The sequence below is a fragment of the Sceloporus undulatus genome, chromosome 10, assembly GCF_019175285.1.
Source record: "Sceloporus undulatus isolate JIND9_A2432 ecotype Alabama chromosome 10, SceUnd_v1.1, whole genome shotgun sequence".
Classification (NCBI taxonomy): Eukaryota; Metazoa; Chordata; class Lepidosauria; order Squamata; family Phrynosomatidae; genus Sceloporus; species Sceloporus undulatus.
Genome location: NC_056531.1, coordinates 15,903,927 through 15,928,018, shown reverse-complemented (window position 1 = coordinate 15,928,018; position 24,092 = coordinate 15,903,927). Strand labels below are relative to the sequence as shown.

The window sequence follows — 24,092 nt, the reverse complement described above, 5'->3', positions numbered from 1 at the left end:
AAGTTTCTGTTATTTTAAGCTCTATTACTGGGAGACACTGTTCAAGGTAAACATTGATGAAGCTCAAGAAGATTTAACAGAGACGTCTCAACATAGAAGAAGAGCTTCAAAGAGATCAAATTGGAGATTAAAAAAGGTACAAGAGAAGCAGGCGAGAAGAGCTTATTTAGCCAGCAGAAAACATACCTAGGTCTCTCCCTTCAGCTAGATCCTCTGATGGTACATTGTATATCGGTTTACTTTCAGGAAAAAACCCTACACTTTCCAAGGGACTGCAGCCCAAATTCTCCCATGGTTGCATGCTGGAGGTCAGAGGTAAAACTGATGTTTTGCGATCCTGTGAGCTCTCCACCATGGACTGACAAAAAGACTAAAATATGGTTCCTAGAGCAAATCAAGCCTTAGTTCTCCTCAATGCTGAGATAACCCAACTGAGGATACTGTATTTTAGAGATAATCATGAGAAGAAATGATTCATTAGAAAAAACGGCAGTGCTTGGTAAGGTAGAAGGCAGTAGGAAAAGAGGAAGACTGATTGTTAACGTAGTATTTAAATAGAGGTTGAAGGATCATCTGTTGGGACTGCTGCACTTGTTGATTCTTGCATGGCAAGGGGTTGCATTAGACAGCCCTTGCAGCCCTTTCTAACTCTTTGATTTTATGGTTCTATGATTCCCATCCTGAAAACCATGACTGCCCTGAGGTTGCAAGACCTGAGCAGGGCTGCTGATAAGAAGGACAATTGGAAGTCTCTCATTCATAGGGTTAGCTTGATGGCTACTAACAACAAAAATGACCCCCCTCAAATAAATGAATGAATGAATAAATAAATAAATTTTGACTGAGAACACTTTTAGTTTTGTTTATATTCCATACACCTATTAGTGAGCTGCCCATCACACTTGAAAGAGAAGAGCCTGCCCGCGATCTAGTATTTCCTACTAGGATAGTTAGGTTTGCTTGCTTGTAGCACTTTATATTGCTGGGACATGTCTATAAGGTAATGGATGATGGACGTGCGGTCAGAAGACGGAAATTACTGACAGTGTACCTACTACTCCTGATGATGAATCCAGCAGATGGCTGTATCATGGAACGGCCGGTATGAGGCTGGAAGGCGGGGTCCCCTGGCAAATGGAGTATGAGAGTGTTTGATCTTGAGCAAGGGATGTCCGCCTGCTTGAAGTATGATGGACTATGTTCTTTAATTATTGCTGTGTAACCACTCGTACCTCAGCCCTACCAAAAAAATCTCTGTGAAACTTTGGTTTCTGAATAAAGTTTTCTGTTTTTACAGTGAAGAACGAAGTTCTGAGTGATCCTGTACATGACAAAACCAAACCACCAATTGTGATGTACATCACTTCCAGTTCCACAAAAATGTGTGGCATCACTGCGGAAAGCAAAGCAGGTTGAAAGATGGGTTGATGTTATTCATAAAATCTCGGCTCAAGGAAGTCTACGGAGGAGCTCCAGGGACACATGTTTGAAAAACATAACCAACCAAAACAGTTGGCCAGTGGCTGCTCCAAAAATGCCAGGCAGGGGGCTGTGCATGTGTCTGTTTCCCATTCCCGCTACAGGAAACTGCAGAAGAAATGGCATATGGGATGTTACGTGCAGAAACACATGGGCTCTATCGCATGTCATATTTCAACATATGAAAAGGCATCATACCAAGACAGATGTTTGGGTGTTCTGTCATCTTTGTTCTGCACGACCGGCAGTTGTTCCTCTGGAAGCCATTCCTTATCCACCTTACTAATAACCCTACCCAATTTTTTTTTTTTTTTTTTTGGCTGCCAAAGGCAAGGAACAGAATGGCACCTTTCCCATGCCACTGCCCAAAAGCCAACTGAGCTGGCTGTTGAATCTTCTTCGGTACTGGTGACTAGAACACCCTCGGCCTACCTGAAGGCACCAGCTCCTCAAGAGGTGCCGAGCAAAGAATACAGGACCGGACTCAGCTTCCCTTCTCCAAAAAACTGCTCCCATCTCCTAGCATCACTCCACTTAATGAGGGCCAGTTCAGGACTGAAGGTTTACCTTGGTTTTACTGAGCAGGTACAGGTTCAGTCTCCCTTATCAGAATGTGCTTGGGACCAGAACTGTTTGGATTTCAGAGTCTTTTGGATTTTTTAATATTTGTATATACATAATGGGACATAGTGGAGATGGGACCCAAGTCTAAGCATGAAATTCCTTTATGCTTTGTCTATACTTCTTACACATAGCTTGAAGGTAAATTTATGCACAATTTTTTTTAAAAAATTGCGCATGAAACAAAGTTTGCATCTACGCTGAACCATCAGAAACCAAATGTGTCACTAACACAGCCACCCATGTGGATAACATTGGATTTTGGAATATTAGAGATTTCAGAATGCTGAATAAGGGAGACTCAACAAGTACCATGTCTCTTGAGCTGCAGATGCCCCAACAAACACAAAATAGAGGGCCTGCTTTGAATACAAACAATCCCAGGTTCAATATCCAACACCAGAGGCTAAAGCTGGTAAAGAATCCTGCCTGAAATCTGAATTAGATGGAGCATTTATCAGTCTACACATAAAGCAGATTCCTATATTCCTACTCATATTAACCCTTTCAGAAACATGAGGGCTGGAATCTTTCTTTGCTTTGCTTTTGTGTCATTTGGAGTTAAACATAGCTTACAGATTCATAACAGCCCCCAACAGACTCCTCCCCCTTTATGAATTTGTCCAACCCAAGAGTATACAACTTATGATCCGCTAGGTACTGCTGGATCCTCACTATCAAGCATGCTGGCTGTTGCTGGTGGAAACTGGGATCCAACAAAAGCTGGAAGGAATTAGTAGGTCCAGTCTGGAATCCGTTACAAAAGCCACCCAAGCTAGTGACTGGCTCCACATCTTGTGGCGGGAAGTTCCACAAGCAAGTTTACACCATGACTTTGAACAAAAAGTCTCATAAATATGCACAAGTGCTTGTCAAATTGGTCAGGAGACATAGCGACAGCCATCCACGTGGATGATTCTGATTAGGTAGATTCATAGAGGAAGTTATCTGTACTAACCAGAGTCCTTGCATATCTCCTTTAGTGTCAGTGACACACAGTAGGCTGTAGAACTGTGCTCTGGTCCTGCTGGTGGGCTTCCCTTCAAGCATCTAGTTGGTAGTGATGGGGAAAAGTTGCCAACCTAAAGGCTCTTGTCTGACTCAGCAATGGTTCTTGTTAGAGATTTTAGGCAGGAATGGCACCTCCATGTTCAGAAACAGTAGAGCCCTGAATACCAGTAGCTAACAGGGGGAGACACCGGGAAAGAGCTATGACCCTTTTGTGCTGCTTATGGGATCCCTACACGATATCTTATTAGCCATTGCAAAAAACAGGATAGTCCATCCAATTCATAATGGCTCTTGAGGAGATTCATTATTAATACAAATTAGAACTTTAATGCACAAGGCAGCTAAATGGCAGATGACAGCGGTAGCTTTTCGATCCCGCTGGTGCATGTCTTATGGTGGCCTATCAGGGAGCCCACCAGGGAGCCCACCAACAGAATTTGAAGAGTACACCTCTCCCATATTCCTAGTTCTCAGAATCTAATAATGTGAGATGAGACTGACCAAGACACTGAGGTTTACTTTGCTATCATAAGAGATGTTCCAAAGAAGAGTCTTTCATAAGAATACTATGGGTTTAATCTAGTATAACTCTCTTTATGCTGAGATAGGAAAATAGCCACAACTACAAACTGGCTGTGATAAAAATGGTAAACAGCACACACATCATGTGCCCAGGTATGTGCGCCCTGTTCTCCCTGTTACGTACACTTTGACGGGCTCCTTGATGCCTTTGCCCTGGGCTCCGAGCCCCAGTCCCTCTTTCCAGCCCATCTTCTGAAGCATCTGGAAGCCAATATTCTTCTGGTTCAGGCGCTTGTTGCAAAACTCCAAGTCTTTTGAAGTTTGCTGACAACAAATAAAGACACTCAGTATTTTCAAGACACCAGAAAGCAGAAGAACGCAATGACAAATCACCAACAAAACATTGTTACAAGGTTCTTTTCCCAAAAGTGACCTTACTCTTTTTGGGGTTTTTTACTCAGCATCAGAGTAGATTGGGCAACCTCATTCAGCCCAACAAAGTGAGCTGGATTACATTTCAGTTACTTTCTTGAGGGTCACATTCCTTTGGTAGATGGGACCATAAGAAAAAGGGGTGGGGCTAGATGTACCAGCATATTTCATCCTAAAGTTCTTCTTTAAATCTTAGGAAAGATACCAGACACTCACTTAGCACTAAAGTGACTTGCTTGCAAGTAAATGGAAGGGAGAGGTAGAGGTGGATGTCACTGGCATGTTGCAATAAGGACTGATGCAAGGACAGAATAGGAGTATTCTTCTCCTCTCCCCAATGTACTACTTGAAGGATGGGTGGCATAAAAATACATTATCTTGCCTCTCACCTTTTTATTTTTATATGTTGAATAGCCACGTGGTCGGTCATAAGCAATTCGGACTGGGTCATGAACTGAATGGTAAAGCAAGAAAGCAGAAGTCAATTCAAATGCAAATAAAATATTACCAAGAAATGCTACACTGGCTTAGAACAAAACACGGTGTCTCATTCTTAGAATTTCTGAAGTGGTGGCAGTCCATTTCAGAGTAAAACAATAAGGAGCTAAGTGGCAATTAGTTAAGTCACAAGCTGTCTGCAAATCAATGCCCTATTCTGGGGTACAACTCATAGACTCCCCCAGCCAGCATTGTAACCAACAAGTATTTTTTCCCATGCTCTGAAATGAACCAAGTGCAAATCTTTCTCCACCCCTGTGATATCACTAATCCAACAGTGGCACAATGAAATCCCACCTGTTTACTCCAGAGATAGAGACAATGACACTGGGAAATCCAGCATTCATAAAAGCATACCATTAGAAGGCCCCTCTTCCCCAAGGCATAGAGACCAACCCTTGCTCGGTGCAGGAACTCCACCTAAAGCATTGCCAGCAGGTGGCTGTCTAGCCCAGCCTCTTTTTGAAGATGTCCAGAGAAAGTCCCCACCACCTCTTGAAGTCAGGGGCTCCACTGTCCATCTTCCTGTTAAGAAGTTCCTTCTTACATTTTATCAAAATCTAATCTCCTGTAACTTAAATAGTATTATCCCAAATCTTCCCCTCTGGAGCAGCAGAGATCAAACTTGCCCATTCCTCTCATTGGCAGCTCTTAAGGTGTTTAAATATGTCCCCCCCCCCACTCCATCATGCTAAACAAGCAATGGATTGAAACTACAGCAAAAGAGATTCCACCTCAATATTAGGAAGAACTTCCTGACAGTAAGAGCTGTTTGACAGTGGAAGACGCTCCCTTGGAAGGTGGTGGAGTCCCCTTCTTTGGAGGTAATTTTAAACAAAGGCTGGATGGCCATCTATCACAGGGAGTGCTTTCATTCTGTGTTCCTAGATGGCAAAAGTGGTTGGACTGGATGACCCTTGTGGTCTCTTTCAACTCTATGATTTCATACAGTTCCCAGGATTCCCTAGCACTGACCCAGGGCAGTTGGTCTCAAACTGGATTATTTCTGCAGTGTGTTTTGGACCTATGATTCTATGATGGCACTTGAAGTCTCTTCCAACTGTATGATTCTATTCTCCTCCTCCTGCCTTCCTCCCAGTATAGGGATTCAAGGCAGTTAACAAAATTTAAACAGTCCAAGTTAAAACAATACAAGCATTAAAAATACAAAGTTTAAACAACAATTACAGTGCACCTGCACCATACGCAGGCACAGTATATGTGGCTTTTAGCTTATGCTGAAGCTGCATGGCAATACAAAGAATGGAGCATGCGCACTGCCATGCCCAAGCCCCATTATATTGAATGGGACTCGAGCATATGCATTTTTTGGCTTATGCAAGGGGGGGGTCTTGAACGGATCGCCCACATAAGATGAGGTTCCACTGTAACAATTTTAAAAAGTTAAAAACATTACGTATTAAAATTTAAAAATCCTTTAGAAAACTCTTATACAATCTTATACAGCACCCAATTCAGCGTGAGAAATCCTGGCAGTATATAAATGTTTTTATCGTTTGTCAAAAGGAAAGCAAGGATGGGACCATCCTGGCATTTCTAGGGAGGGAGTTCCAGAGCCAGGGCCATCTCTCTTGTTCCCACCAAACACCTCTGAGAGGGTGATGGGACAGAGAGGAGGGCTCCTCTGGATGATCTCAGTGTTTTATTGGGTTCGTAAAGGGAGATACACTTATTCAAATAGCCTGGACCCAAGCTGTACTGTATAGGTTTCTATGATTCTCTGCTGCAGCATCAAACTGCTAGGCCATGTTTGACTTAACATCAACCATGAAACCATTTCATGGTTAAAAGGTTTACAACATGTGAGGTATCATGGAAGCAGCCCCTAAGACTCTTTCACCAGGAGTTCATGTATACTCCCTGGCCCCCCGCCACCTCACCTTTTGGCTCATCTATGAGACAGACTCTCTTTGAGGCTGGGATCAGACCCACTTTCAAAGATTTGCTACTGATCCTCTTGCGCCCATACGGTGTGCCCCGTGCAGGTTTGTGGGTAGACGGTTCTGAGAGACCCACGGCAGCTGTGCTGGCCTCTCCTTCCGCAGCTGCATTTGAACTCTCTGTTGGCCTAGTGCCTTCATCTTTTTCCTCGCCTTCCATTTCACTTCGAGGACCCATTTCGTCCTGGTTCTCCCAGTCACCTTCCATGGCACCAGGACTCTCATGGGCTTCAGCAGATTCCTCTGCATCTCCGAAGTTTATCAATGGGCAGAGCTGGCGAATTTTCAGGCGATAGAACTTGAAGGCAGAGCTCTCTCGATCTTGCAAAAACCTGGGGGAGGGGGGAATGGGATTTTAGTACTGCTTTATTCACTGTAACATGGGTTTCCATATTTTGAAAAACAGGACACATTTACTGACTACTTCAAACCACTGACCACTATGAATTTGCCCAAAATATACACCCTATACACTCTGGGCAGTTCTAATAGGAGCCTCCGCTCTTCAGTAGTCAGTCCAACAGACAAAACAGAGCTTCCTTCATGGCAGTAGGGTACCTTTCTGCTCTTCACCGTCTCATTTTCTTCCTTCCCCCCAGGATGAGGGATGGCAGCCCCAGCAGTGACAATGCTGGTGATGGCATCCCTAATACAACTGGAACCTGCTAAGTCACCCAATATGAGGCTGGCTGTTGGGTGGGCTTCTCTCACCCTGCTTTAATCTGGCAAGTCTCACTTCCTCTCTCTCTCTAATACAGAATCACCTATGGGCCCGAACAGACAGGCCAAAATCAAGCTGCTTTGGGTCACTTTGGAGGTATGCTGTTTAAATGATGTATGCATCCTAAGAGGCCGAAAGCCACGCCAAAGCTACACTGCAGTTCTAAGGACTGGAGCACACCTTTGGTACAGCTTCTGGCCTCTTAAGATGTGTGTGACATTTAAACAATATACCTCTAAAGTGACCCGAAGCAGCTTTATTTTGGCCTGTCTGTTTGGGCTCCTATTTTTCCCAGTCCAGACCTTCTTTAAAGAAGCTGGCTGTTCTGAAAGTCTGCCTAGATAGAAATTTTAGTTCTGAAAAAGAGGTCTTGCCTGGGAAAAAGGAGAACATTAACTTGTTTTTAAAAGAGAGCATGTCCTGGAGAAGAAAGATGTATAAAAGCCCTAATTGTGATGTGTATCTCCCCTCTTTCCTTCAAAAAACTCTAAAATGTGTTGGATGTTAGGCTGGCACAATGCAACCAGTCCCTAGTGAGCTTCCTGGCTGCACAGAAATTGATGCACTGCAGATGACAAATTCTAGTCTCATTTTTTGAAGGAAGAAGTGACAAAAGTGATACGTTGTGGTTCACTTTTCCAAGCCCAAGTGGCTTCAAGGTTACATACCCTTTTGCTTGCCTTCCTCTGAATGCAAAGAAGGCAGCTCAGGTGCTTCTAATTTTGGTTTCTAGAAAGCCAAAGGAAGGAATTCCTATAAAGAATTCAGGCCGACAGTACACATGACTGTACTATTCTTACTACATACATGTTACATTTTCATTAGTATATTATTTGGGAAGAGGTCCCTCCGCATTCATTGGGGTTAAGGATGAAGGACCCCTGTGAATGTGGAAAAACTACAAATTAAAAAAACATTACAGGTATTCTTTTTTTTCCTGAAAGAACTCCTCTCTAGGAATCTCCAGCTCCTCCAGTGAAACTGTAAGGTCAACATCTGCCATATGTTGATCACAGAAGCATGCTAGAGAACTACAAATGCCTACAGAAGTGTTTTCTCTAGGAACTTCTAGGTCCTCCAGCAAACTCTATGGTCAACCTCTGGCAGAGTTGCACTGGAAGACCTAGAGATTCCTAAAGAGAACATATTAATCAAAAAAGCAAATAATCAGATCTTCAAAAGTCAAACCGCAAATGTGGAAGGCCAGCTGTGTAGAATAGAAGTCTGATCATTATATTACTTTTCCACATGTAATAGGAACCAAATTACCAACACCTCCCTCAGCTTAGTGAGCAAGGGAGGAACAAGAGGGGGGGAAATACTCACCACAGATCTGGATTGTCCGCACTGTTCTCAATGCTAAATTGTTCAATTTCAGGTACGACTTCAGCAACAAACTCAGCCAGCTTCTGAGCAGTTATCATGGTTTTGGGATCCACTGGAGCAGAGGCAAAAGACAACAGCAACTCATGATATTGAATTATTATCAGAACAGTCATAATATGGAATTTTGCCACTAGGAAAAAATAAAGGGAAGCACTGAGCTACCAGTGGGAACCATATTTTGAGAGCTGCAGACAAGAACCATAAATCATAGAATTGCTCCTTTATCACGGAGTCAGATCATTGCCCATCTCACTCAAGATAGGCAGAGGCTTTACAGGGCTTCAAACAGGATTCCAGAGTTAAGTCTGAGACTTTGTGCGAGTACAGCAAGTTCTCTGCCACTGAACTATAGTCCTTTCCCTAAAAAAAAAAGGGCCCGGCCGAAAAAGGCCTGGGGGGGGGGGGATGACGATTTAAAGGGAAACCTAAGATGCCACCTTATATCAAACCAAACCAGTAGAGTTCATTTTGTTCAGTATTCCCTAAACTGATAAGTAGTGGCTCTTCAGGCTTTCCAGACAAGAATCCTTCCCAGTTCTATTGGGAGACACCGGGGATTTGAACCTGTGACCTTGTGCAAAAAAAGCACGCACTCCACCACTGAGCTTGATGTTGTTCTTATGCGCCTAACTCATTTCTGACTTGTGGTAACCATAAGGCAAACCTACTGCAGGGTTTTCTTGGCAAGATTGGTCAGAAGGGGGGGTTGCCACTGCCTTCCATTGAGGCTGAGTGACTTGCCTAAGGTCATCCAGTAGGTTTCCATAGTTGAATGGAAATTTGAACCTTGGTCTTCCAGAGTGCTAGGCCAACACTCAAACCAGTACACCACACTTGCTCTCACCACTGAACTACTGTTCTCTTTGTAAAAATAGAGGATCTAATCCCCATGATTATGAATATAAACTTTATACAAGTGACACAGGTAGCTGTCTTACTGAGTCAAGCTGTTAGTCCTTCTACTTGAGGTTTAGGTATCTCGGGCTAGAAAACATGCAGGCCACAGTCTGACAAATGCCCTTTCGTCCCCCCGTTCCCATGATCTTCAATTTCTCCCAGCTCCTCCTGCAAGCCCTGGCTCAAATAGACTATTTTCCTAGCAGAAGCACTGACAATATACACAATGTGCGTATGTGGGGGGCATTTCCTAGTTGCACAAAAAGATGCTGCAGACTAAATGCAGGACCCTCTTTTTGTCACACAGGTGCTCTGCCACTGAATTGAGGACCCTCCCTCACTATACAAACTCTCACATAAGACAAGAATTTAGTTAGAGATCCTCTGGCATTCATTCATCGGCATCACTCCTGCCTCCATCATAGATGACTAGTATTACTGGGCAAGCAAAAGAGATGGAACACTGCAATAATAAGCCATTGGATGCTGGTAATGCATGAGTCTGATATATTCTGGGGCAGCTGTGTTGGCTATGCAGCAAAATATAAAAACACTTTTAAAAATCCAAAATATGTATTGCAGTGATACCATTATCTTTACTGATGAAGTAGGCAGAAGTCTATGAAAGCCCATGCTATCAGCTTCTTTCTTTCAATTAGTCCCAAAGGTGCTACAAGACCCCTTTGCATACTCATTTTCCAGACTAACACAGCTATACCTTTGGGTTAATATTATTTTTACTTTTTTCCCCAAAAAAACTGGTATGTTTACTTACACATAACCTACAACTGTCCCAATTTCTCAGGGGCAGTCCCCAAGGAATCTTTTGCTGCCTCACTTTCTCAACTGCTTCTAAAATGTGCCAGTTTCACTCTCTTCCTACTACTTTCTCCCTTTGTCCTCAGCTTACTTTAATTGCTGCTGAGTTCAAAGTACAAAAGTAGTTTGTACTCCATTAACTCAACAGTCTTTCCCTTCCCAATTGCCACAGGCAAAAGTAAACTGTCACTTCTCCTGGCCTGTCTGTTCCTCCTCATTAGCAACTTTGTTAAACATTTTGATTTCCCATGTCCTGATTTTCATCTGTAAAATGTTAGCATATGATTTTGTTGTTGTTGTTAACCACCCCCAAGTTGATCTCAAACCATGGCAACCCTGTGGATGAGACATTTCCAAGACCCCCTTGTCTTCCACTACTCAGCTTAGTTCCTGCAGCTTCATAACCAGGACCTCCTTAATAGAATCTATCCATCTAGCATGCAGCCTTCCTCTCTTTCTAGTTCCCTCCACCTTTCCCAGCAATATTGTTTTTTTCCAATGACTCATACCTTCTCATGATGTGTCCAAAGTAAGACAGCCTAAGTTTTGTCATCTGCGTTTCCAGGGAGATTTCTGGTTTGATTTGTGCAAGGACCCATTTGTCTTTTGGCTGTCCACAGGATTCTCAGCACTCTTTTACAGCATCACATCTCAAATGAATTGATTTTCTTCCTATCTTCTTTCTTAATTGTCCAGCTCTCACATCCATACATGGTAATAGGAAATACAGTGGCTTGTAAAATGCTAACTTTTGTGCTCAGTTGTATATCTTTGCATTTTAGGATCTTTTCTAGTTCTTTCATAGCAGCTCTCTGCATTCTTAATCTTCTTCTGATTCCCTGGCTGCAGTCCCCATTCCTTTCAATGTTTGATCCCAGTTATGAGAACGCTTACTATTCCTATTTCTTCATTGTCTAGGTTGAATTTGTCTAGATTCTCTGAGGTCATTATTTTTGTTTTCTTAATGTTCAACAGTAGTCCTATCTTTGCACTTTCTTCCTTGATCTTCCTTAGTCTGGAAGGTTTTCTGCTAGCATTATCGTGTAGTCTGCATATTAGATTGTTGACATTCCTTCCTTGTATTTCCTTCCTTGTATTTTCAATCCTCCTTCTTCTGTGTTCAAGCTTGCTTTTCTTATAATATGCTATGCATTATAAATTATCAATACTTAATTTGCTCAAGGTTGAAAAATCTCCCAAACTGGGAAATGAGGCTAGATGCAATGGTGGAGTTTTGTTGGAGGAAGGGAAGAAGCCAAAGGAATTGGAAGGCAGCAATCTAACCCCCCCCCCCCCTCCAGAGCAGCCAAGGAATGGGGACCCTTGCTTATTTCATTCTTGCATGGAAAAATGAATTAATTTTCAGGGTATTTTTTTCCTCCATTAGGCAAAATTAGACCTTTCAATCATTTTTCACATTTTGAAACTTTTTCTTGCAAAAAGAAGTTTCTACAAAGAAAAATGTTTTTGCACTACAATGCTACATTTTTGCACACACACAACAGGTAGACAACTTACATAAATTGTAATTGTACAAATTACAGCTGTGGAAAAGTTGTCTTTTGTGCAAAAATCCCAGAGTTCTTCTTTTCAAAAGAGCAAGGGTCTCTCCACCCACCCACCCCCACCCCCGGTAAATACATTTTTTTTGTTGAAAATCAAGAATCCCAAAGTACATTTGTCTATTTTCATTACAGGACACCCCTTTGAAGAGAAAGAAATGTGCCTGCAACATTTACATCCCTATTAAAGCCCTACCAGTATCCCCAACTCTACATTTTGGGGGCAGGGGGAGGCAAAAAGATTAGAAACCTTCCAAAACTGGCTTTTGTCAGCACTGAGAGCTGGGGAGGGGGGAAAGGGGAGAGAAAACTCTATTTGATGGCACATGATCACCAAAGTAATGCCAGCCTAAGAAGCAGAACCCCTTCCCATTCCACTTGAAGGTGGAAGAAGACATATGTTTAATTCAGTATTTTAAAAAGTGCTCCAAGTCATGTCTTTATGCTTAACATACTATGAGGGAAAGATCTTTGCCCTAAGCGCTTTCTAGCTTAGTCTGTGTCCTGTGGAGAATAAGCACTATGACTAAAGTCTGAGGGAGTTGGGCCTGGTCAGCTTGGCAAAGAGAAGACATGATTGCCTTGTTTAAAGAACTCCTCTTAAGGACATTCACAGAGAGGAGAGGGCAGGTTTGTTCTCTGCTGCTCCAGAGGGGAGGACCAGGTCTAATGGTTTTAAGTACTGGAAGGGAAATTTCAATTGAATGTAAGAAGGAACTTCCTGATGGCAAGAGTGGTTGGGCAATGGAACCTATTTCCTCAAGAGGTGGCGTGGTATCTTTTTCTGGACATCTTCCAAAACAAGTTAGGCAACTACTTGCTGGGGATGCTCTCTCTGGAGTTCCTCCCTGAGGCTAGGGAGATAGACCTGATGGCCTATGAGGGACCTGTGAACTCTTGGATTCTATGATAAAAACAACACAGTGAAACAGACTAAGTATCATGAAGACATCACATCCTGTCTGATGCTGGAAGCTAATCAGGGTCAGGCCTGGTTAGTACTAAAAAGGGAAACTGCCTCAGGAAACAGAAGCTGTAGACTCTATTAAAAGCAAGGCAATGTCAAACCTCCTCTGAGTAAATCTTGCCAAGAGAACCCTGGGAAAGGGTCACTGCATGCTGGATTTGACCTGAAGGAAGAGAACAACAACTATCAACTGGAGCAGCTCAGCATATCTGGAAAATGAGACATGATGCAGTGTCTGGTAAAGTGATTCCACCTCAACATTAGGAAGAACTGTTCAACAGTGGAATATGCTGCACCTTGGAGGGTGATGGAGTCTCTTTCTTTGGAGGTTTGTAAACAGAGGCTGGATGGGAGTGCTTTCATTGCATCTTCCTGCATGGCAGGAGGTTGGCCTGGCCCGGCCCTTGCAATCTCTTCCAACTGTATGATTCTAGGAGTATTATGCTACCAAAGAGAAGCAAGTTCAAATCCTCATCTCCCTTTCAACCAGCTTAGTGTCCTCCAGATGAGTTGTTTTGCATAAGAAATCTAGCCAGCATGGCCAGTGAGGATAAGAACTGTAGCCCAAGGTGCTCCAGTCATTAGAACATGAACCAAGGGATTCAAATGACAAGAAAAGAGATTCCACCGCTAGGAGGAATGTCGTGATTGAGCTGTTCAACAGTGGAATAGACTGCCCTGGGGGGTTGTGGACTCTCCTTCTTAGGTCTTCAAACAGAGGCTGGATCTTTCAGGAGTGCATGTATCAAAGGGGGTAAAACTAGAGGGCCCTTGTGTGCCCTTCCAACTCTTAAGATTCTATGTGCAAAGGCTGAGCCATGAGATCCCCTTGATTTCACTGACATAGACATCTGTTTAATCTTCTGTGAGTGGCTACCCAATTAAAGAAATCTCAACTCATGAGCATACTAAGTTTAGTTTTATTCAATGACTGATTCAATTTTCATACATTTCCATGAAGAAAAGCAACACTCTTTGTCTGTGCAAGTACCTCTTAACTTGGGGTGGGAACTGTGTATCCCTTCAGCTATTGTCAGACTACGAGTCCCAGCAGTCTGAGCTACTAGTATCGCCAATGATAAGGGCTGATGAGAGTGGCAGCCCAATGAAATAAGGAGGTCTTGATGACCTAGACCTCTCTCTCACATGCAGGGCAACATCATTCCAATCCTTGACACCTGCCATTTTTACTACAACTTTCAAGTATACACAAAAATGTGGAGAGGGTATGCGGCTCAAGTACTTGGAAGCCCTTTTTAAGTTTTATCTAAAGATATAAAGAGAAGATCCTTAAGTGTAAAGATTTAATACCAAAATCAGAATCATCCAGGCTATTGTATTTCCAGTTTATATGGATGGATGAGAAAATTGAACAATGAAGAAAGCTAACAGGAAGAGAATTAACTCATCTGAAATGTAAAACTGAGGAAAGTTCTTTGACACAATGGTCTGCTAAAATGACCAATAAATGAGTCTTACAGCAAATAAAACCTGAACTCTCACTAGAATCCAAGGTAACTAAATGGGGACTGCCATATTTTGGATGTATCATGAGACGTTCATTCTTCCAGAGGCTATGGTAAGAAAAGTAAGATGCAGGCAGCTTGCAGGCTGATCCTTTGTTTATCAATAACCCAGAATTGGGGGGGAGAGAGGATCCATTCACTGCCACTGAGGCTGGGAGGGCATCTGGGGCTAGATACAGGAACTCTGTATCACAGATTTAATTCTATTAAGCTCAGGGGCCCCTTTAACCAAACATAAGCTTTTTATTTAAAAAACAACTATTACAGCAAATGCTGGAAATCCTAGAGCAAAGAGCTGTACAGTGATGGGAAAACACCTTTCTTGACTTGACACCCTAGAAAATTTGCTGCTAGTCAGAGCAGACAATACCAAATCATAGGATGACAGATGATCTAACCTTGTATAAAGACAGTTTCCGTAGAACTGTGGAGGTCCCTCATCCTATCCCTGACATTTCCAACTAGAAGAATGAGGCCTGGAATCTTATTCATTTGCTATTTAGGAGAGGAACCATAGCTTAGTAGAAAAGCCACTTTTTCAATGTAAAAGGTTTTTGCCTCATTTGTCTGCATCTCAAATATCAGGCAGCAGGTGATAGAGAAGATCTGGCTTCACCTGAGATCCTAGAGAATCATTACTGTGCACAGTAAAAATACTGGGCCAGGTGGACAAAGGACTGGACCTGATAAAAAAGCAGTTTTGTATGCCCCTATTTCAGTCAGCCCTTAATTCAGGACCCTGAGAACCAGAGTCTCTCTCTCTTTTTTTTTTTAAAAAGGGAAAGGGTTTTCAGAAGCACAGAATCGGCTTTGGATACAGACACAGATGTAATTTCTTACATTTCCAGATTTAAAAAAAAATGTGGGAGAAAGAGAGAGTAGCAGGTGATGGGAGGACACTTTCTGGTTACAGACCTTCAAGAGGAGCTGCAAGTGAGAGCAGACAGGAAAAGGCAAGAATGGACTGTCTGACCTGGGCAATGGCAGCTCTCCTCAATTCTTTCTGCTTAGCTTTACCTACCATCTGGGAACTGGCACTCCAAAGATGGAGGATTTTCTGGCAGTCCCAATGGGCCCTCAGTGGTCGAACCATCCCCTGAACATGATGCCTCTTCAGGACTGACAGTAGATGCAGAAGTGCTGGCTGTGTCAGACGAAGGGCCTGCTGGTGCACCCTCAGGGCTCTGGGTGCTCTGTGGTGCCAGAGACTGTGGTTTCAGCATCATCCCAGCAGAGAGAAGCGTCTGGGTCCCCACTGTCACTCTTTTGGCTTTCTTGGCTCGAGCAGCCCGTTGCAGGATTCCAGGTCTCCTCCCCCTGAAGAACTTCTTCTTGAGGCTGGCTATTTTCTTAGCATACAGAACCCTCCGCAAGGCATCTGACTCGCATGGCCTGGTTGTTTTTTCCACCTCCTTCGTGCCTTCCTTGGCCATCAGTCTCTCCGCCTCAGACAGTTTTAGCTTGTAATACTTGTGCTCCAGGCTTTCCTCATCACGCAAAAACCTGTTTTATCGGGAAAAGAAGGTGGTATTGAGCAAGTCTAGTCGGGATGGGCCAAAGTGTGGCCCTCAGGCCCACCCCCTTATTATTGCATGCCCCTTCTATCCCATATCTTCCAGGAATTATGCATATGAGTATACACAGAGAACAAGACTTTGAACTTTTCCAAAAAGCCCTTGGCCATAATAAGTAAGAGGAAAGAAAGAATAAGAAAGGAATCAGAAAGAAAGAAAGAAAAGAATAAGAAAGAATTCCCATCCATACTCCTTCAACCCACCCCACATCACTTCCTGTATAAGAAATAAATAAAAAACATTCACCAATATTCTGGTTTGCTTCTCAGCGCAGCTTTCTCTTTTCCCGACAGCGTACCAGAGACCATGTTCTCGACTAGCTTTTCAATTGTTGCAATGACTTTCCGATCAGCACGTTGCAGGACTGTGTAAACAAAAGGACAAATGTCAAACTGATGCAAAGAAGACATTGTAGCCTGCAGTATCAATGAACATATCCACTGGGCATTTTATCTTTAACAAACTTATCATGGCTCCTGGGAAAAAAGAGAAGAATTCAGAATGGTTTCTGATGTGCAGTACAACAGCTACAAGGTGAACTCCATGAAAATAATTTGTGCTGCAGTGAAAGAAAATCCAATAAAAATTCTATTCAGATGGCACGTTACACCTGTTAAGTTGAACTAGTCTCAAAGGTGCTATAAGGTCTCTCTACACATAAAGATGAAGTCCAGTTTCTGCAGTGCGCTGGAGAGTTTGTGAAGAAGTTTATATCCACTGACAGTTCTACTGTAAAAAAGTAAATGAATGTTGGCTGGCTGTCACAGCTATTATATCTTCTATTACTTGTCATGAAATCATGTCAAGAAGTGAAACCATGTTGAAAACTATTATTGTTATCTATTTCTGAGGATAACAGAACGTTGTCAAAAAGGAAATTAATTTCACTTTCCGTAATGGTAGACTGACTTAACATTGCCAGTGAGTGGAAAACCCTACACACATGCTTTCCTTTGATTCAATACATAAATACACATGAAAGCTTGGAAAACCACCAATTAAGTATGCAACATTCTGAAAAGAAATTTGCTGAACATGTATAGCCTTCCCGAGTCTAAGAAACCTAGAATCCCAGAACTGGAAATCCAACCACCTGCTCAGTGCAGGATCCTCAGAGCATCTCCTGCATGGCAGAATGGGGTTGGGCTGGATGGTCCTTGTGGTCTTTTCCAACTCTACGATTCTATGATCTCTAGCACTGAGCTGTCCAGCCCTCTGTTTGAAAAGGTTAAAAGGAGACTCTTTGCCAGGTCACTGGTTCCACTGCTGAACCACTCTTACTATCTAGAAATTTCTTCTAATGTTCAATCAAAATCTACCCTATTGTAACTTAAAACCTAAAATCTTGGGCAGCAGAGAACAGGCCTGCCCCTTCTTGTCTAGGACACCTCTTGAAGTAAAGAGGACAATCATGTAACCCCCTCCATCTTCTCCTCACCAGGCCTACCGCTCCTTCAACCGTTCCCTCATATGTTTTGTTCTCCATGCCTCTTACTCATACTGAGCTTTTCTAAATCTACTACAACTTGTCTATATCCTCCTTAAAATGCGGCACACAGAGCTCAACACAGGACTCCAGAAGAGGCCTGGCTAGTGCAAAAAACAATGAGACTATTACTTCTCTCAAAAAACAATGATTTTATTAATGCAGGCTAAAATAATATTTGCTTTCTTTGTACAGCAGGATCACACTGCTGGCTCAACATTCAATACAATCAACAATAATTCTAAGGTCTTGCTGCTATATTGGCAACCTCCTCAAGCAAATGATCAATTCTGTGATTCAAAGAAAACTTAGCAGACTCTATTTGCAATATTTTCTTAATAACAAGCCATGCCTAATTTTAGTTGCTTTCTAATTTCATTTTTTATGGTTTATTCTCTTTCTGGTTGTATTAAATAATTTTTAAAAAATGATTACAGGGTGCAATGGGCAGAGAAAGAATCCAGTACTAGCTTTTTGGTCCACTCACTTTTTAAAGTCTAGCTTGCCTTGTGGGATTGTTGTGAGGATGAAATGGGGAAAGGTGGGAGAAAACCTGAGCAACCGTCTAATCCCCTTGGGATATAAATTGGGGAAAAAAGTCTCCTTACTCTTAATCTTGGGCCGGGTTTCCAAAGTGTTCCTGGAGCTTTCAGACTGAAGAGCAGTGGCAGGTTTCTTTAACTGCATCTTGGTACTGGTTTTCTCCAGCCAGCTCTGCAATTGATCAATGTACTCTCTCCCAAACAAGGCAGAGGTGTCGAAATTGGGGAACAGGGTGGGCGAAGGAGCCCCTTCCTGGATGCTGAGGGCTTCTAGGATTTTCTCCTGCCTGAAAGTTGTGGCCAGGGCAAAGGTCTGCCCAAGAAGGGCCAATGACTTGCGGCAGAGGGAGAGGGTGGTCTTGAAAGCAGCAGCCATCTGGGTTGGGTCATTGAAGCTGCTGGTCTTGATGCTGAGCTCAAAGCTATTGCAGGCCATGAGGAGAGGTGTGGAGCTCTTCAGGAGGTAGTTCTGGAGCTTCATCACATACCGGTCAAAGGGCCCAATCACCTCAAAGAAGGAGTTCTTGGTCGCCATCACCTGTTTCTCCATGAGAAGGTTCAAGAATTGGCCATCCACCCTGGGTGTCCTCAGAGCCATGTGCTGCAGCGTTTTGATACTGGAGAGGCAAAAGTCTTGGTGCTCAGGCTTCAATGAACACTTGAATGAGGCCAGCATCTTGGCACAGGTCTCAGTCTCCAGTGTGAATAGCACTTGGAAGAGTTCTGAATACTCTGGGTCCCGCTGTATTTCATCAAAGCCAGCCCATTTGATAATTTCCACCCCAAAGGTTGAAAAAATATCAGAAGGGTCAACAAGGTCCAGTTTGAGCTCTTTCTCTTGAGGTTTCATGTACAACCGCGGGCGATGAGAAGGTACAATTCTCTGCCGGGCATGTTCAGTTGGTTCTGCTATGGGATCATCTGCTAGCAGCAAATTTTTAGCTCCCCATTTCTTGGCAGGAATGGCTACCTCTACTTTATTTTGGGCTAGGCCATGTGTGGCCACTCCACACTTTCCCCGTGTACCTCTTCCCTTTCCTCTCCCAACGAGTAAAGACGGGCTGAATTTTCTTTCTTGCTCAAGGCCATATTCCAGGTCATAATCTGATCCATGTGCAGTCCCAAAGTCATCTTCCAAAATTCCCAGAGACCTAATGTTTCCCAAGAGCTCTGAAGAGCGGTAGCTGGCATTGTAGTGTTTGGATGGTTCTCTAGAATAAATAAAATAATAAATAATAAAATTTTTATTTATATGCCGCCCTTCCTCCGATCAGGGCGGCTTACAACATATTTAAAAATACAAACAGTTACAATAAAAACACATTAAAAGCAAACTAACAATAAAGCCCCCATAGAAGAGACGCTGTGGCTGTAGTTCTGTTCGCGGGAGGCCGAACGACCATAGTCCCGGTCTCTAGATGATGAGCCAGCATAGTCCCTTTCCACAGAAATGGAATGACTATATTCTCGCTCACGTGAAGGCAGCTGAACATAGTCTCGGTTGCGGGAAAGTGGTTGAGTGCTGCTTTCATCGTAATAATCTTCCTCTTCAGCAACTTGGCTGCTTGATCTGTAGGAAGGCAGAGTATAATCGCTTCTTGGCTCCTGTCGCCAATCACTTAGCGTGAGCTTCCCATTATCATGGAAGTCACCCTCCTCCTCCTCATACTGGGTCCGGGCAGCTGGACGTGAATGAACTGCAAAAAAGAAGGGTGAGGGGAATCAGTTTCTGCTCACTGAGAGATTTCAATTTAAAATACAGCCTCCCTCATCCATTGCCAAAGTATTTTCCATCCTTTCCCCCCCGAAACTTACATTTTATTTATTAGTTACACTTATATAAATATTAAATAAAAGCTGGGAATGCTCAGCTTAGTAATGAGAAAATTAAGGAGTGTTATGACTCTTTAAATATCTCCAGGGCTGCCACAGAGAGGAGGATGCTATCTTGTTCTCTGCTGCCTCAGAAGGGAGCAACAGGTCTAATGGTTTTAAGTTACAGAAGGGGAGGAAGAAATGCCACTTCTGCAGCTACTTTTACTGAAAACACAACTGTTGTTCCATTTAGGGCAGGGGTGGGAACTGTGGGGCCTGCAGTCTGCATGATGGCCTGGGAGGGGGGCAATGTGCCCCATGGACAAATCTAAACACCCACCAGTAGCCTCCCAATTTTTCAGACAAATTCTTTTTAGTTAACACCCCCCCCCCCCCCCACACACTTTTGGAGTCAGATTCCACTTCAAAACACAGTGGTCCCTAAAATGGCAGGTAAAATGTCCCAAATACCCTCCTGGGATCTATGGGACATCAGGAGCACAAGTTGAAGCAGGAGGAGGTGTGTATGCATGTGTTGGATGGATAGTAACTTGCAGGTGATCAAAATGGATGCTGCAATGACAAGGTTTTCTGGGGTCTTGGAGGAGTCCAAAATGGCCCCCTGAGGTCCAGAATGTGTCCACCTCTGATTTAGGGTCTCATAGCTACTCCCAAACTATATATAAAGGTATAGGAAGATTCTAGAAGAGTGGAGAAGAAAGAAAAATTAAGGAGGAAGTTGAGGAATGAAAATTCTCTTCTGGCTTCCATTATGGTGTGGCTACTGATGTCAGCAGTAGCATTGAAATTTTCAGCCCCTTTCCTGATGCAGTCTTCTCTGCCACTGGAAACGTGCTCTGGAGTTTTTTCAGATTTTGGCTACTTTTGTGGACCTTTTGCTGAAATTACACTGTATTCTACTCTTGCATGAACAGAAATCCAGCACTGAAAGGAGCCCTATGTTTGAGTGAAAATTCAGAGGCTGTAATCCCAGATGATTTGAGCTACTGAAACTGGAAGTGCAAATCCTGTCTCTAAAGTACTGTAAGTTAATGAAACTGAAACAAGGTTCTATGTCAAGCAAGAGTCCACAAGGAAGAAAAAACCCAAAGGGGAGTTTGGCCCGGCAGCGTTACCTCTAAGTTGATGGAGCGCCTCACCGATGGGGTCACTTCGATCTAGTCGGTACCGTTTCGCCTTAACTTGCATGAGGGTGTCAAAAGTCTCTCGCGTCATCCGTCGAGACGTCATCTTGGAACTGCAACCAGAGAGCAAGAAAACACAAGAATTAGGGGGTGAGGAGAGCCAGCATGCTTACCTTCTAGTGGTTCCATATCAGGCTTCTTAGATCCTGAATTTTGGTCGAAAAATAAATAAAAGCTTACACATCCTGGGTGTCAGCCCATTCACAGGCTCACCTGTTCTGCTGAGCATTGCTCCCAAAACCAGGATCACATAAGCAGTAGGAGATGGACAGGAATGACTGAACCATGAAAATTTTGGAGAAACCTAGTCTACCATTCTATGTGCAGCCTTTACAAGCCAACGGACAGGCTGCTCCCATGTCATCGATAAAACCCTAAGCCCACTTGTCAGGCAGCAACCAGCAAAATTTATTACAGCATACAGCCAGTACAAGATAGGCTGGCTCACCTCCAACGGGGCTAGCCTGAAGATAGAAGCTCCTCCCTCCATAAGTGTCATCCTTTGGCCTGGGGGGGAGTGAATAGGCTGGCCCAGCTCCACCAGGGGCTAGCCTGAAGATAGAGGCACCTCCCTCCATAACTGTCATCCTTTGGCCTGGGAGGGAGTGAACAGGCTGGCCCAGCTCCACCAGGGGCTAGCCTGAAGATAGAAGCTCCTCCCTCCATAACTGTCATCCTTTGGCCTGTGAGGTGGAGAATAGGCTGGCCCAGCTCCATCAGGGCTAGCCTGAAGAAAGAGGCCCCTCTCTGCTTAACTGTCATCTTTCGGCCTATGAGGGGGAGAGTAGGCTGGCCCAGCTCCATCAGGGCTAGCCTGAAGAAAGAGGCTCCTCTCTGCTTAACTGTCATCTTTCGGCCTATGAGGGGGAGAGTAGGCTGGCCCAGCTCCATCAGGGCTAGCCTGAAGTAAGAGGCCCCTCTCTCCTTAACTGTCATCTTTCGGCCTATGAGGGGGAGAGTAGGCTGGCCCGGCTCCATCAGGGCTAGCCTGAAGAAAGAGGCCCCTCTCTCCTTAACTGTCATCTTCCGGCCTATGAGGGGGAGAGTAGGCTGGCCCAGCTCCATCAGGGCTAGCCTGAAGAAAGAGGCTCCTCTCTGCTTAACTGTCATCTTTCGGCCTATGAGTGGGAGAGTAGGCTGGCCCAGCTCCATCAGGGCTAGCTTGAAGAAGAAGAGCCCTCCTTCCAGTCCATCTGCCTTGGTCCAGGCCTCAGAGGGACAGAAGAACTGCTGGACCTGATCTCCTCCTCCCTCACCATTCCCTTCTCGTTTTGTGTCGTGTCTTTTAGATTGTAAGCCTGAGGGCAGAGAACTGTCTATTATCCCCTCTGTTGTAAACTGCTCGGATTCCCAGTGATTGGGTGGTATATAAATAAAACCTATTATTATTATTACTACAAAGATAGAATACAATAATGACCAAATATCCATATAGACACAATACGATCATGATCTCTATACATATCAATGAGAAATCTAAAATGTGATAAAATTCTCCGCAGTGTGACCAATTACAGGGGAATTTAAAGGAATTATAGAAATATTACAAAAGGGTTTTTTTGGCATAGTCATTTAAGTGTCAATAGCAAGAAAATACAGCTGTCCCTCCATATTCTCTAGGGTTAGGGGAACAAGACCCCCATGAACATGGAAAAACCGCAAATAACAAAAACACTGTTTTTACCTGAGAGGACACCTCTCTAGGAATCTCTAGGTCCTCCAGGGCAACTCTGTGGTCAATGTGCAATATACACTGACCATAGAATGGCACTGGAGTAGCTACAAATGGTCTTTCAGTGCAACTTTTAGTTAAAGTTGACCACAGAGTTGCACTGGAGGACCTAGACAGTCCTAGAGAGAACATAATAACGAAATCTGTGAACAATCAAATCCGCAAATATCAAAGCCGCAAATATGGAGGGATGACTGTAATGAAAGATAAGAAAAAGGCATATCCCATCCATATAAATATGGACGGGCATTGTCGATCAATTTGTAAAAGCAGATAAAATTTCACACAACAAGTCACATAAAATCTGCAGTAATAATGGCAGCTATACACTGGTCCCCCGGGTTACGAAATACCCAGGTTACGAAATTTTCGGGATACAAATAAATCCCATAGGGATTTATTGTTTCGGCTTACGAAGGTTTTTTCGGGTTACGAAAAAACCCCGGCGCTGTTTTAAATGGAGCCGCGGCACAGCCGCGGCTTTTTCCCCATTAGCGCCTATGGGCTATTCGGCTTACGAAGTATCCCGGGTTACGAAAGCGGCGGCGGAACGAATTAATTTCGTAACCCGGGGTACCAGTGTAGTTAATTTTACAAGGTTTACTGCATCTGTTTCAAATAACTTATATGGAGAGTAACAGCAGCTGCAAGGAATTTACCAACTGCTGGTTACATATTCGTTGCAGTCTGCTAAAAGATATTTGACATAGAATTTATTCTTTCTTCCAGGTAGTTGTTTAATAACAGGAGTTACAAGCCCACTTGTGCCTTCAGTCTAAACCAGTGGTCCCCAAACTGTGCCCTTTAAGAGATTTTGGACTTCGGTTCCCAGAAGCCTCAGCCATGTTGGCCAATGGTCTGGGATTCTGGGAGCTGAAGTCCAAAACACAGTTTGGGGGCCACTGGTCTACACCTTCAATAGCCAGAGCAAAAAAAAAGGGGGGGAGATGCTGTAAGTAACAATAGTATTTGCACCAACCAGTGACCATTTGCGTTTTGTCATTTATTAACAACAACTCTGCATAGTTTTTTGTGGGTTTTTTGGGTTCTGTGGCCACGTTCTAGAAGAGTTTACTGTATATGGTCATGTATAAGTCTAGAAATGTTAGTCCCCAAAAAACCTGGGTTGGCTTAGCCATGGGTCAATATAAGTACTGTACTCTAACTTTGGAGCCATCCCCATTCTCTGAATAGAGTGGTAAAAGGCAAGAGCTTAGTCCATCCTGGGAGAACCAGAAAGAAGCATAGATCCCTCACACTCTCATCCATCCAGCCTTTAAGGATGAGCACAAACAATTACGCCTGCCAGAATTTTCTAAGTTCTTTGGCATCATTT

At 43.5% G+C, this 24,092-nt stretch overlaps 1 protein-coding gene across 3 annotated transcripts in view; it reads right to left on the bottom strand.

Moving 5' to 3' along the window:
• The window catches only part of SUGP2 (SURP and G-patch domain containing 2), a 39,402-nt gene that overhangs the window by 5,982 nt on the left and 9,328 nt on the right, over positions 1-24,092 (bottom strand). For all 3 annotated transcript variants that reach the window (XM_042441720.1, XM_042441718.1, XM_042441719.1), the window contains exons 2-10: positions 20,956-21,077; positions 19,362-19,701; positions 18,071-19,221; positions 16,223-16,340; positions 15,424-15,905; positions 8,572-8,683; positions 6,465-6,856; positions 4,455-4,519; positions 3,818-3,957 (exon numbers count right to left, since the gene is read on the bottom strand). In XM_042441720.1, the coding sequence (XP_042297654.1) occupies positions 3,818-3,957; positions 4,455-4,519; positions 6,465-6,856; positions 8,572-8,683; positions 15,424-15,905; positions 16,223-16,340; positions 18,071-19,221; positions 19,362-19,701; positions 20,956-21,070 (2,915 nt within the window). In that variant the 5' untranslated portion in view covers positions 21,071-21,077. The remainder of the gene's footprint in view (positions 1-3,817; positions 3,958-4,454; positions 4,520-6,464; positions 6,857-8,571; positions 8,684-15,423; positions 15,906-16,222; positions 16,341-18,070; positions 19,222-19,361; positions 19,702-20,955; positions 21,078-24,092) is intronic.